Here is a 14,953-nt window from a genome sequence, read left to right as displayed (position 1 = left end):
GGGCGGGCGGCTCCTCTCCATCCAGGCAGGAGGCCGGCTCTGTTAAATATACATGGTGCCGGCTTGTAACCAAGCTGCGAAGCGCGTGAGGCAAGCAGCCACCCACCTGCAGAAAAGCTTCCCAGCTGCCCAGCACATCCCCTCTGGCTCTCCAGCCCCTGCTGCTGGGGCTCCCTGGCGGGTGGCCCTGGACTCCCTGGCAGGAAGACAGAGCAGGTGAAAGGCCATACTGACCCTGCCTTAAGAGCAGCTGGTCCAGCACTAATCTTAAATCACCACAGCCACGCAGGAGCCAAGAAGTCCCCGGAGCCCCGGGACAGTTGGCCAGACAACACTGGCTGATGAGGGGCAGAACCCAGTGAGAGTGGAGCGCGCAGGCTCTACAAACCTACTCTGGGACAGGAGGGAATAGAGTCTCTTCCCGTAAAGTGAGAGGAGCCCGCAGGCCTACGCTGCCGACTGGAGGCTGGCAGGGCCCACAACACTGACATCTGCGTCTGTGGAAGCAGTTTGACCCCGAGGCCTCATACAGCCAAAGGTCGGGAGTTAGGCACATAAGGATAATGGATGCCCAACCAGCTTGCACAGGAGGTTCAGTGACCTGCCCAAGGTCACAAAGCACAGCAGAGACAAAGCCAAGGTCCCATCTCAGGTCCACTCTCAAACTATCCTCCCTCCAGGGGTCGGGGTGCCCTACCAACAGTGACTGGGACAGACGTGGGACTATACTGCATTTGACAATCCTGCCAACTCTCCCCTCTAAGAAGCCTCCACTGCTTAAGGCAGCTATGGAGTCTGGGAGGTCACCCAGCTTCCCCAGCTGTAAGCCCGCTCCCCAGTTCCACAGCAGCTGGCATCCTCGGCTCCCCAGACTCCCTTCTTGGAAGAGCCTTCTGCGGGAGGAGCTCTCAGGGACCAAGGACCCTGGCGTGCAAGCTGACCTCACCCACCTTCCTTTCACGAGGCAGAGGAGGTGACAGGGCCTTGAAGGGAAGTGATAGGGTCCTGGCAAGGTACACAGGGGAGTCAGGAAGAGGGTCTGTGGTTACAGCCACCAGGTCCCCCTTCCACTCTACTCCTCAGGAGAACAAGAGCCAATAAATTGGGAGAGCTGTGGCGCTGTGGTGTCTCTGGTCACACACCCCTGGCCTCTGGTCCGGCCCAATAGCACCAGGGAGGTCACAGGCCCTCAGTGCCATGCTCAAGTAGCTCCTGGATAGGATAGACCCCATGTGAACAGCCAAGGAGCCCCCAGCTCCCGACCCCTCTCTCTCCCCAAAGAACAGCTTCAGCTTGAGAGATGGCATGGTATGTAGACATGAATTCAACCCCCAAAACCCACATTTTAAAAAAAAAATAACAGGGCCTGATGACACATGCTTGTACCCAGCACTGGGGGTGTGATGGAGACAGGCAGAGCCCTGGGGAACACAGCCAGTCAGTCCAGGATCAGAAAGGCTGTCTTGAAAATAAAGATGTACGGTACTTAAGGAATGACACTCAAGATTGCGCACACATGCACACGCGCATACACACGGACAGGTGTCTCCCAACTTGCCATGTGGCTCAGAAGATGCAGCCTCTCCTGCTAAGAGGCAGGCATATGGTCAGCCATCTTCCATGTCCACACATCCCCCTGTCAGTGTGAGCCAGCACTGCGGCTCCCTCAACACAGCCTGCTCACTGTTACTTCAGGCAATCAACTCCCCTGAGCCAACCGGCGATAAGGTGTTGTTCGAACACGACTCTGGCTATGTCTGTGAGGGGAAGCTCTGTAGGCAGAGTGACGCAGATGGCCTCCTCAGGTGTGTGGGCCTCGCCTGGTCCAGTGACCACCACAGCACACAAAGCTGAGAAGGGAGACCTGCTCTCTGCCTCCGTAAATAAGATGGATGGTCTTCCCACCTTAGGAGTTAGGCAGAAAGCTCAGTGCTCTGGGACCCTGGGACTGCCAGCTTCAAGCTGGCATTTGCTTTAGGGTCCCCCATGCTCTCAGGCCTTTGTGTCAGACTAAGTCATACACTGGCTCTCCTGGGCCTCCGGCTCCTGAGGCTACCTCAGCCTTGGGTCAACCTAGAGACCTCTTGGTTCTGCCTCCTACAGGGAGCCACAGGACCCAGGGAAGAGCAGGCAGCCTTCCTTCACGGACCAGGAGCCAGTGTTCCCATGAAGCCAGCATGATGGTGTTTATGGGCCAAGCAAGGAAAGGCCACAAATTCACATGCAGAGCCCAGACACTCTAGCCTTCAGCAAAAGTAGGGACATAAGATGAGAATGGCAAGTCACATCTCCCAGGCACGCACACACACACACACACAGAGCACCCCACACCTCAGTGTCCCCACTTATCCAGTAAGGACTGAGTCCTCCACGACCCTGCCCTGGCCACCTACAAGCAAACAGCACCAAGATCTGCCTAGTGCCTAAACTATCAAGTATCAAATTGGAGGTATCCAAGACAGAGAACCTAATGGAGACAAGAAAACAGCCCCCTCAACACGGGTGCATGCCTGAGGAGCCTGCCTGTCTGCGGACCTTTGCCAGGCTCCCCTCTGGGTCTGGCGCCATATCTGATCAATCAATAATTTGAACAAATCGACAGTGGCAAATGTCACCAACATACCATCTGGGAAGCCACTCCAAAGCTCATACCAACCAATAAGGATGGAACAGAGGGTGTGGCGAGGCAGGGGGCAGGCAAGCCTGGTACAGCCTGCGAGGCCAGGCCCTCAGCCCAGCAGGGACACAAAGCTTTGCCTACAGCTGGGCATGACAAGACCCACGTGGCCTCCATCTCTACCTCTGCTTAAAGAGCACAGGCCACAAGATGGCTGTGTGTGCCCGGCAGGGCTGAGTCCTGGGTGTTGGTACCTGAGTCTGCAGTGTGGCAGCATCCAGTACGGTGACCCGAGGCCCGCAGCTGGCCCACACGGCATCCTCCAGGCTCAGCAGTGTGCGAATGGGCCCTGGGCCCACAGTCAAGCACATGGGAGGGCTCTCCAGGTCCCAGGGAATTCCACCTACGGGATAGAAGGGCAGAGGTCAGAGGTGGCTCCATACACCCTCCCTCACTATAGTCCTTCACCCCCATTTCACTAGGGTGACCGACACTATACTCCATTGCCCTGGGGGCCGCTCTGAATTTCCCTTCTTCCCTGCTTCTGTCTCTCATTCGTTCACTCCACACACACCCAAAAAACACCTCCTACAAGCTGGGCCATGAGTTGGATACTGAGAACAGGCAGGGGTAGGTACAAGCCCTGTCCCCTGGGAAACCACACTGGGTAGAGACAGCAATCCGGTTATGAGCTGATGTGCTCATAACTGGTTCTGCCAGGAGATAGCAGAACCCCAGAGTCCAGGGACTGGAACCCTCATGCTGCCAAGGGCCTTGAGTCCACGTCACCAGCTTCTCAGAGTCTCAGTTTCCCCTTCTGGATAGGGAAGGGACTTTGCTGAGACCACAGCTCATCTGAACAGCAGGAGGACTTCCCTCAGACCCTGTCATCTGATGACACTTCTGTCACTTTACTGAGATCTCTTTCCCTCCAGAGATGCCACCAGATGCAGGCAGGGAGGGGCTCTGAGAAGTGACAGCCCCTGCTGCTCTTCCTAGGGACCAAAGCATCAGCCTGGACTAAACAGAGCCTCTCCCTGCCCCACCCCCAACCATACCCAGCTCACTGAGAACCCCTCCCTGGCACAGTTGCTGGAGACTGCCTTCTCGGAAGTCACATCTCAATTCACCAAGGCCCGGTGGCTCCTCTAGGTTGTCAGGATGCTGGACAGGAAGGAGGTTTGAGGGGAGCTGAGGCCTGTCAGGAGTAGCCCACCCTAGAACTCAGCCTTCCTAATGCTGTGACCCTTTAATACAGTTCGACCCCCAACCATAAAATCATTCCCGCTGCTAATTCACAGCTGTAATTTTGCTACTGTTATGAATTGTAATGCGGATATCTGAAATGTAGGCTATCTGCCATGCCAGCCCCGTGAAAAGGTCGGTTGACTACCCGGGGGAGACCCACAAGTTGAGAACCACTGCCCTAGAGCAGTAGGCACAGTGAGTGGGACAAGAGAGGGAGGTTACAGTCAGCTGCACCCCCTTATCCCTCCTCTAGGCCCCCAGAAGGAACACAAAGCCCCACCCACCGCAGATACACCCTCCTCTGAGCCAGCTGCTGTGTGGCCAAACTGAGCCCAGCTGTCCCCAAAGATGGAGGACCCCAAGTTCTATGGGGAAGCCACCAAACTCCTCTCCTTGTCTCCTGGCCACGTGTGTCAGCATGCCCCCCCCCACCTTCAGGCTCCCCCGAACCTTGCTTCATACTCCCAGCCTCGATGATTATTAATCGCTGGGGGAGTTCCCCCCCCCCCCATACACACTAGCTTGCCCTCCAGCCCAGAGCTTGACCACACACACAGCCAGGCCAGAGCAGCCTGTGGCTCTGAACTTCCGCGTCCATTTGGGCAGGGACCTGACCTCTTCAAGCCTCCGTTCCCTCATCTTGGAAATGGGTGTGAGGACCATACTTCACCATCCTTCAGAATGCTGCAAGGAGCCAGGGAACTGTGGACACTGACCCAGCATGGCATGGGGCACCGGAACAAAGTGCCCTCGGCCAACACCGGGTTCCCTCCGAGTCTTGTGCTCACAAATGTGAGTCTCTGCTCACAAATGAGCCCTTTAACTCCCCCACGCCTGCGCGGCGGATACTGTCATTAGCCCTGACTTATGACTAACGGACTGCAAGTTCAATTACCCGAGTCACACAGCTCACTGGCCCCCAATAGTCTACAGAAGCCAGTGCTGGTGCCATTTAATCAAAGGTGACGGCAGAGGCCTGACCTGGACGAGTCCCCTCAAAGGGTATTGGGCCAAGCAGCATTTAAACCCGGAGCTGGATCTGGCCTGGCTGCCTCCAAGTTCTACATTGGGACTGGTGTCTGGGAGGCGCAGGTGACCAGCAGGTGGCCAGACCTCCACAGAAATGTGATCCTGGACCAGTGTGCCACAGTCAGGGAGCACCCCCTAGTGGCTAGATGTGAGCAGTGTCTGTGGCCAGATGCCAGAGCACTGGCCACTGTGGTTAAGATGAGGGTGGGGGGGAAAATGATGAGGGTGGGAAACACTTGGGAAAAAGAGCTAAGCATGCTGGGGTCACATCTCAGAGGCTGGGAATCACAGTCCACCCAAAGGCACAGCGGCAACGGCTGAGAAACCCTTGCACCTGCCAAGGACAGCGGACCCCAGCTGCTGAAGTCTCGAGGGGGTCATATGTACACTGACCATCCCTCCTCCATGGGCTGGCGTCCCCAGAAGCCCTCCAAAGCAAGAAACTGTGATGAAATTTAATCTACATTTATATCATGGTGGACAGTGGGCAGGAGCCTCCACCAGAGCCCACAGGGCTCCCTGAACTTGCTGCCCTTGCTGTGGCTTGGTTTTCTTGACAGACCTTGTCCTCTAAGGTTTTTCCAGCCCCCATTTGCCAGCTTCACAGAGCCTGGGCAGAGCTTGAGGGGCTGTCCCTTCCACTCACCCTCCCTTCCCAACCCTCGGGTGGCTGTGAGTAAGCACCCGTGGTCCAGAGCCTGCGCTCCCAGGCCCACACCCGCCTCTGTGTGACAGCCCATTCATCTAGGCTGGCATCGACTGCACAGCCGGTGAGCAGAGACGAAGGCCTGTCTCAACAAAGGCACCTTCAGGGTGCCAGCCTCCCTCCTCCCCCGCCTTGGGGGACACAGCCTACTGGTCTCCCACAGGGGTCCAGCTCTGGCTGGAGGCAGGAGGCAGGGCATAGAGTGAAAGTCATTGAAGCTAAGAGGTGCCCACTCTGGGGGCTGTGGGGGAGGGGGTCCATTGTAGGCACCTGGGGAAACTTGCACATGTAGCCTTCACGAGCAGCCAGCGGGGAGGGCCTGTCTGCATCCCCATTTCACAGGTGAGGAGATTGTCACTCCAGAATAAACATCCAACTCCAGGATGAAGCTGTGAAGGATGGCCAGTTCTCATCCCAGTAACTCCTGACCCCGGAGAGGAAGAGGCTCTGGAGGCTGGCCTCTTGAGGCTGGCCCAGAGGCAGCACAGACAAAGGCTCTGCTCCTGGGCTGAGTGGACTCTGAGGCCTCTGTCAAATCGCATGGTGCTTCGGGTTCCAAGAGCCGAGGAATCGCCTCTTGGGGGACACCACAGGGTGGCTGGGAAGCCAGGGAAGGAAAGACCTCTCAGAGGCCATGACAGCCACAGCCAAACCAGGCACCAGGAGAAGGGGATCCTAGAGAGGGTTTGGTGCCTCCTGTCGAGGGGGACAGTACCTGGACTCTGTAATGCTTCTCTACTTCCCAGCAGGCTGAGACGAACGCAGGACCTTCGTGAGCAACTGTCTGTCCCCAGACCTTACCCAGTGCCACTTACTCTTATCTGGCTCTGAAGCCTTCTCTTGGGGCCCCCACATGATGCCAGGTATGCTCCTGCCTCTGGCCTTCACACATACCGGCCCTTCTGCTCCAAACACTGTCCCTCAACTCGCCACTTGCCTGGCCACCTTGCTCAGTTCTCAGCTCCAGGAAGTGCCTCATTGAATGGGCTCTGACCATCCACCCCACCCAACTAGATAGTCAGACTGCAACAGGGACCCCAGTCTTCCCTCAGGATCCCCTGGCTTCCTGCTTGTCGACATGGCTATTCTGACCTTTCTCTGTAGACTTTAAACCTCACAAGAGCAGGAGGCATCTCTGTTTTGTTGGCCAGTGTATCAGTGGCACTCAGTAGGTGTTCATTCGTATTGGGGGAGCACATGTTTGCAGGGCAGATTCCCCGAAAGTGAGGGGAACACCCCCAGGGGTTTTCCATTCTGACAAACTAGCAGGCTCCATCCTCAGGCAGCAGGCCAATGGCTAAACCCAAAACTCCATGAAGGACTAGAATGTGTCTCCCTAAAGTCCACTCCACTGAAGTCCTGACCCTGCACCAAGTCCTCGGAATTTAGTCTTCCTTGGAGACAGCATTCCTACTGATGTAATTAGGGGACCCGGGCTGATGGGGTTCTAACCCAGAGTGACCGGCATCCTTACAAAAGGACAGAGACACAAAGGTGCGTGAACGGGGAGACGTCCTCATGAGGACCCAAGTGATGCTCTCACAAGTCAAGATGCCACTGGAAGTTGGAGAAGCCTGGGATGAATCCTTCTCAAGAGCCTTGATCTGAGCCACTGCTGTGGTCCTTAGCTACAGCAGCCCCACCCCTCTAAGCACCCAAATGAATAGCCAAGGCTAGGTGATGCCAGGTCACGGTGTCCAGAGAGCAAAGGAGGGTGGGCAGTCTCTTCAGACCCTCTTGTATAACCTTAGCACGTGTGAGCCAAGATTTACATTCACACACACAGACACACAGACACACACACACACACACACACACACACACACACACACACGCTCTGCTCCAACTACTGGTAAGAGGGATTTTTTTCCCTTCTTCCCCCTTTAATTAAAAACTATAAATGCCTTATCAAAAGCTAATTAAAAATACCAACATAGTGCCAAGTAGGGAGGGAAAAAAAAAAAAACCTCATTGCAAATATCCGTTTATAGCCCTGCAACAGGCTGCAAGAATGACGCAGCCATCGGATCAGAGCTGAGCTGGGGGAGGGGGAAGATGCTGCGGTGGAGCCTTGGGGCCTGCCACACTTGCCACTGGGGGCTGAGCGCGACATTCACATGGCTGTGAACAAGCTGCGCTCCTCTCACCCCCAAGCTCAGCGAACTGGTGCCTGGCACAGAGGTGACTCTCCAGAGTAGCCTTGCAGGCTTAAGATGATGAGGGGAGGGGACTGTCACAGACGCCGGTCCCGGAGCGCTGGACTGTGGTACACACTGCTGCAGTAAATGGCAGCTGGCCTCCCGCTTCAGGCTCGGGGGCTTGGCCAGCCATGGCTCTGACAGAAACAGCCCAAAAGGCGCCTCCCCTTCTCAGCAGCCGTCCCGGCCTGTGCCTGGCCTACACTGAGCTGCTTTAGTTCACCAGAACCAAGAGAGGTGGGCATCCCCCGACTTTATGAAAGAAGAGCCCAAGACACAAAGAAGGAGCCACTCACTGGAAACTCGGCTGTCACAGGGAGGAGCCTGAGCGAGAAGCCAGGGCTTTCCAGGACCACCCACAGTCTCTTAGTCCATGGAACACTCTCCCCCAGGGTTTGCTTACGAGCAGAGAAGGAAGTGTCCTGCTCCCACAGGTATTCCCATGTGGCAACCAGGCATTAGATGCCAGGGTAGGTCAGGTCTCAGAACCCCTCCAGTCTGAGGCTGGCCAGTTCTGGTACGGCCTCCTTGGTATGCCTCCTCCAATCTCTCAGCAGAGGGTTCCAGCCCAGCCCAGTGTCCAGATGCACCCCCAAATCATCCACCCACCAGTCCTCACCACTGGTCCGAGGATAGGCAGCGAGGGTCCCGTCCTGTAGGCCGGCAAGCAGGTAGAAGGGGCTGTGACGCAGGCAGAGCACGGGCTGTGGGCCTGGGCTCTTGCAGGTGGCCAGGCACTGGGTCCCAGTGTCCACACTGCCATACAGCAGGATGCTGAAGGGAGAGATGATGTCACATTAACTCATGGGCACCTACCTATGTGGGGTCATACTTGACCAGCCTTGTTCCCCCTACAGGAGCCCTGGCTTCTGTTACAGGACAAGTCAGGGGTCCAGCTCCAGAATACAACAGGAAACGTGCTGAGTTCCAGTAAAACTCAGGCCTGAGTTCAAATCCAACCATGACTCCCAGCTGCTGACATGGAGTGCTGACCTTCAGCTTCTTTCTCTCCATCAAACGGGCCATGGTACCCACTTGAGTGCCATTGGGTTACAAAGCGTGACAACCTGGGCCTGCCTTGCGAGTGTGCACAGAATGATGGGAAGCCAGAAACAGAGGCCAAGAGGCACTGGATTTATAGGGTACGCCTGAGGGCAGAGCCTCAGAGGCCAAGGATGCTCAGCAGTTTCCAGGGAAAGGATGAGATGGGTGTATGCTTCTTCTGGGAGTAGTGAGCTAGGCGGTGATTGCCAGAAATCTCCAAATCATACACCTTCAAATGGCTAAAATGGTGGTTTATTTCATCCTGGGTTGTTGTTGTTTTAATCAGGGTCTCATTGTGATTCAGGCTACCCTCAAAACTGCTATGTAACCAAGGATGACCTTAAACTTCTAATCCTTCTGCTACCCCCTCTCAAGTGCTGGGATCACACACACAAATCACCATGGCTAGTTTGAGGTTCTCGGATTGGAACCCAGACTTCACGTAGGCTATGCAAAACTGTTCTACCCACTGTACCACATTTCCAGACCCTAACATGATGCATTTTGTATTACATAAAATGTCTTGGCTCAAATCTAAGACAAAAGGTGTTCCCCGGGGCCCCCTAAGCCCAGGCCCAGACTGGGCACTAGGCTACAAGCCTCTAGTTCTTGGAACGCTGGCTTCAGCCCCTGTCTGCGTGGAAAATGGGATTGGCGAGCCCTCCCAGGCTGCAAGGTCAATGTGAGAGATCCCACTGAGCACGCGAGAAACACACAGTAGGTATTCAGGAGATGCACAATCTCCTTCCACAAGACATGGTAAAGAGCAGAGATGCAAGGAAATTCTTTTTGGGGCAGTCTTCTCCCCATGGGATGAGATCAGCCCTCCTGTATTGACACAGCATTTTGGGGGGGGGAGGACCTAAGTTTCACTGCCCACAGGAGCCCAAGACTCAACAACTCGACATGGTGAGACTGCTGGGGTCCTGAGCTTCGCCCTGACTTGACATGGTGTGTCTAAGGAGGCACAGCCAGCAAGTGCTGCCAGAGGTGGGGGGGGGTCAGCTATGACATAAGCCACTCCTGACGCTTCCACTCCCACACCAGATGTCTCCAGCCCCCATCTTCCTAGTGACACCGATCTGGGGAAGCTGCTTTGTTTAGGGGTCCACAGAGCTGCAGGAGCTGCCAGCAGCCACCTGCCCGGCAACACAAGCTATCCCCGCCCATCCTCCTGCCCCTCACCTGCCATCCTGCAACCCGAGGCAGATGGTGGGGCGCACTGCAGCCGAGGGATCGCCGGCTGCTCGGCTCCCCTCTGCTCCCTCAGCCTCCTCCTCCTCCTCTGGAATGTACTCTATGCAGAGCACGGGTGATGCCAGCGGGAAGGACTTGACGGTGCGTGGCGAAGGCCGGTTCAGGGAGAAGATCTCCACATGGCCACCAGCACCTTCCTGCCCACCACCAACCTAGGAACAGAGGTCCAAAGAGGCCGTCAGACTGGCCAACAGAGCATCCCTTCCCAGGGGCCACTCCCTGACACAGACACTATACACAGAGACACACAGATACAAACACACACACACACAGACACATACACAGAAACACAAAACACACAGAGACACATACATGGATACACAATACACACACATGGATAAAAACAGACACATACATGCACATAGACACACACAGATACACAATGTACACACACATAAAAACAGACACACACATGTATACAGAGAGACCCACAAACACACACAGACACAAACATATATTCATAGAGAGAGACACACCCAGATACCCAGATACACACACATACACACACACACAAATTAGTTTCAGCTAGCACGGACTGTGGCTAAAGCAGGTGCAGTACACAGCCAGCTTTCCATTTTCCCCACGTAGAGGCCACCCAAGCAACAGCTGTGGAGCCCCTCCGTCTCTTTGAAATGCGCCTCTGTCTTGTTCACTGTTTTACTTCTGTTTCTAGCTCATGGTGTGCACCCAATGTACACCTGTCAAGTGAATGGAGAGTTGCACACACACATGCCTGAGTGGGGAACTGGATGGATAAGTGGTGGGTTGTGTCGGTGGGTGTGTGGAAGGATGGATAACTGGATGTGTGTGGTGGATGGACAGAAGGATGGGTAGATGGGTGGATGGATGGGTGGATGGGTGGTTTAATGGCTGGATGGGCAGATGAATGCACGGGTAGACAGATGAATGAACAGATGAAGGATGGACAGGGTAAGTGGGTGCATGCATGCATAGAGATGAATAGATACGCCAGGTGCTAAATGATAATTGGCAAACAGTGAGGGGAAAAAATCAACATTTGCACTGCAATCTGAAGGATAAGCCCAAGTTCTGCTACACAAATGCCCAGAGATGGGAAGAAGCATGAGCTAGAGGACGGCCAGGGATGGTGAAGCCAGAACCCTGGACAGGAGGACACACACAGCCACCCAAACAAGCATCGGGCTTTGCTGGGAACCTCAGAAGTACAGAGGGTGGATGGAAACCCATGTGATGTGAGTGACTGTCAGCGCTCATGCCTGAGCCCTGGGTGAGGCCAGAGACCTGGGCCTCCTAAAACCTGAGCTTCCTGCAGCCCAGGCCTCTGCAGCCCGAGCCTCCTACACAACATCTGCTCATCTCTCTCCTGAAGGCCTGGTCACTTGCAGAAGCCTCACTCTCCCTGGGTTCCATTACCCTGGAAGAGGCTCTAACCCTCACCTCCAAGCCCCAAGGTTCCTAGGAAGCCTTTGGTAGCTAGGGCTGCCAGCCAAGCGGGAGGCTTTCTCAGAACCCTTCCTGGGTGTCACCTTCTCCGTCCCCATCCTGAGGACAAACACCACCACCTCCACCACCCCCGGCTGGGCAAAGGGGGCTACTTACCCAGAGGTAGCCCTGTGGAAGGGAAGTGCTGACAGCTGAGAAGCCCAGCAGGGGACAGTTGACAGGACTGTGGACCAGGCCCCCAAGCTGTAGAGACAGAGACAGTATAGGAGGGTTAACCAGTGGGGTTCCAAAATGCTAACATTGCACTGAATCCATTGCCCCCCCAGATGAGAAGCCCTGAGAATGGGGGCAAAGAAAGTGACACAGGCTGCACAGTTTCCTAGCTTCATAGTGAATCATCACTCTTCTAGAACTTACTGTCCCGAAAGGGCCTGACTGATGCTCCGGATCCGCCCATAGCCTCTGGAACCAGGCAGCTTCTAGGGAAGGCTTCTTGGTGACCACTAAGCGTCCCCTCCCTCCCCCATTCTCATCCATGCCCTTTACTTTGTAGATGGAGAAGACAAAGTTCACAGGAGGCCAGGGATAGCACTAGGTCACAGAGGGGGTGAGTGGCAGGGCCCCACTTGCTCCTCCACTCCCAGTGGCCTCTGGCATGCCTCCAGAGTGCTGCAGGGAGGTGGAAAATGAGATAAGGGGGCTCTGCGTCGGTACCCCTCTACAGTCCCCTGGGGCAGGGGACTGGGTGGCTTGTGTAGGGAAACACAGAAACCGGGACAGTTAGCAGCCAGCTGTCACTGAGAGGCACTCCTGCGTCTGTTGCTTCAAGCCCCTGGCTGGGTGCCCGCTCAGGGCCTGGTTTCCTGCGCTGACCTGGACAGCCTGTCTCTCTGGGCAGTAGAGCACTGTGAGGGCAGCAGGGCCAGCTGGGAGGTACTGTGTCAGGGAACACAGAGACAGACACTGGGCCTTTTCCCAGGCAGGTGCTGCCCTCTGCTGGCGAAAAGCCTTCCAGCCCCGCTCTGCTGGAGCATTCTGCCAAAATTCCTAAGGGTCATGGGCAAGAGGACCAGAAGTCACCCCCCTCATCACAGAGGGGACATGGCTGGCTGGAAGTCACACAGAGCATTAGGGACAGTCACAGGGCCAGAACGCAGACTTCCCATTCCTGGTTGGTTCTCTCTCTGCTCTACCAGGAAGCACCAGGCCAGCGGCCTCAGCGCTGCAGTGTTCCACTTTTTCCCAGCTGGGGATCCAGGGCCCACACTCTGAGTGAGAAGCCTCCAGAACCTCTGCCTCCACAGCTGTGCTGGCTGAAGGTGCCTTTCTGCCAGGCCACCATTCCTGTACCATCATAGTCCAGACCCAGGCATCTCCATGGCAATTCCCATGGGCCCCGGATGCCAACTGATTAACAGAAAAGGTGTGAGACGGTGATGACAACTACACACTTCCTGAAGGGACAAGGGTCCGGACCTCAGTCTTGCTCGTGACAGGAAGCTGACTTCTGGAAAGCCAGATACACAGAGAGTCAGGGTTACTAGCTGGTGAAAGGAGGCAGGCTTTGCGTGAGGCTATCCCGGGCTCCAACGCTGCTTACACAACAGCTCCCTGCATTTACGTAAGCAGCGACCCTGACGTCTCACTGGGATGGTCTAGGGGCCTGAGGAGGAAAGCTACACAATGCGGAGCACAGGCCTGCGTGCCTGGTACTCCCAGCAGCCCTTAGGCTCTCAAGGCCTGTGCAGAATTCTCCAGCACTTTGTGTGTACCACAGCCATGCAACCGCACTGCCAGCAGAGCCAGCGGATTCAGTTTGAATGTGTTCCACAGAGGCCCGTGTGCTAGGAGCCTTGGTTCCCGGGTTGACAAAGGTAGTGAGACTTCTAAGAGGTGGGATATAGAGGGAGGTGATTAGGTCAAGGCTATATCATCCTAGGAAGAGATTTCGTGTAGCTCTCAGGGGTCCCAGTTAATTTCCTTAAGAGAGTGGGCTGTAACCAAATGAGCCAGCCTGACCCTGAACCTCCCAGGCTTCCGGTCTCATCAAATGGTGGTCTCCATGATCACCCCAACCATAACGCCATCGTCCTGAGACATTACCAGTGAACAGATTGGGGCTGTCCAAACTTTACATGTCCAGCTTCTAAAACTGTAAGCCAAAGAACCCTCTTTTCTTCTTACAGTATCCAACCTCAAATCTTTTGTTATGGTCATAGAAAACAGAGTGGCCATCAGAACAGAGGCCTCTGGCCTGGAAAATTGAGGACTAAACTGTCTGGCTATAAGCCCCCTCTGGGGCCAGGCTACAACCCCAGGCATTTGAGTATCAAGCACCTCGGAGAGCCCAAGAGTTGGCTTAGAAGGCAAAGGGGCTGGCCACCAAGCCCAACGACCTGAGCTCAATGCCCTGAACCCATGTGCTGGAAGAAGCAAAGCAATATCTACAAATAGTCCTCTGACCTCCACATGTATGGCAAGACCCCCACACAAATAAACAATAAATACATAAGCACATAAAATTTTTAAAAATTAAAGCATCTCAAAATGGACACACTCCACCCTCCCAAGCTGGCTCCCAGGCAGGCCTTGAACCTAGCTTGGTTTGTGGTACGTCCTCCTCTGACCTCCCGCTGCTGCTCCAGGGACAGGCCCCCTCCTGTGGAAAGGAGCCAAGAGCCCAAGAAACATCCTCAGTGTCCCCAGTGGTCAAGCCTTTGGGAACTCCCAGGAGACTCAGAGGCCTCTTCCTGGGGTGCAAATGTCCTGAGGCGTTCCCTTAGGCCCTGCTCCTTGACCCCTGAGTACATCGGACACAGCCATGTCCTGTGGGCACGTATACACACGTGCACATGTGCACGATTGTGTGTGAAGGCCAGAGGCCGACCTCCACCGCCCCCCACCTTATTTTTGGACACAGGGGCTGCCACTGAGCCCGGAGCCCCACCTGTCCCTACCTCGGCTCACTGGGATCACTGCAGGCCCATACTACACACCCATCTTTTTTACATAAGCGCAGGGATCGAATTCTTGTTTGTGTGGTAAGCGCTTACCCTAGACTATGTCTCCAGAGCCCTGACTACATCGTTTAACCCTCACTGTGACCCAGTCAGGGGGCTAAAGATGTGACGTTACACTCTGAGCTACAACAGCTTTCTAGTGTCACACGTCTGGGTCACTCCAGGCTGGAGAACAACCAGGACAGGGAGGCTCCCAGGCGGCATCCCACACTCCCCCGGGGCCAGTTCCCCAAAGAGTCAGAGGTCTGGCATGGTCCAGCATGGGCACAGTTGTCAGCCCCAAAAAGAGATTGCTCCTCAACCCCCAGCAAGAACACAACTGAACACACACTTCACCTAGCACCTACAGGCCCGGGTCCTGTCTGCCCAGGAAAGAGGTGGGGCCGGCAACTCCCTTGCCCAACTCCAG

At 55.4% G+C, this 14,953-nt stretch overlaps 1 protein-coding gene across 10 annotated transcripts in view; it reads right to left on the bottom strand.

Annotated features, from left to right (window-relative positions):
- Positions 1 to 14,953, bottom strand: part of Arhgef10l (Rho guanine nucleotide exchange factor 10 like) — a 145,820-nt gene that overhangs the window by 16,498 nt on the left and 114,369 nt on the right. For all 10 annotated transcript variants that reach the window (XM_021628451.1, XM_021628168.1, XM_021628221.2 and 7 more), the window contains 4 exons: positions 11,681 to 11,767; positions 10,028 to 10,251; positions 8,418 to 8,572; positions 2,872 to 3,020 (listed from right to left, as the gene is read on the bottom strand). In XM_021628451.1, coding sequence (XP_021484126.1) covers positions 2,872 to 3,020; positions 8,418 to 8,572; positions 10,028 to 10,251; positions 11,681 to 11,767 — 615 coding nt within the window. The remainder of the gene's footprint in view (positions 1 to 2,871; positions 3,021 to 8,417; positions 8,573 to 10,027; positions 10,252 to 11,680; positions 11,768 to 14,953) is intronic.

Source organism: Meriones unguiculatus, chromosome 3, assembly GCF_030254825.1.
Source record: "Meriones unguiculatus strain TT.TT164.6M chromosome 3, Bangor_MerUng_6.1, whole genome shotgun sequence".
Taxonomy (NCBI): Eukaryota; Metazoa; Chordata; class Mammalia; order Rodentia; family Muridae; genus Meriones; species Meriones unguiculatus.
This window is presented reverse-complemented; position numbering and strand designations above follow the sequence as displayed.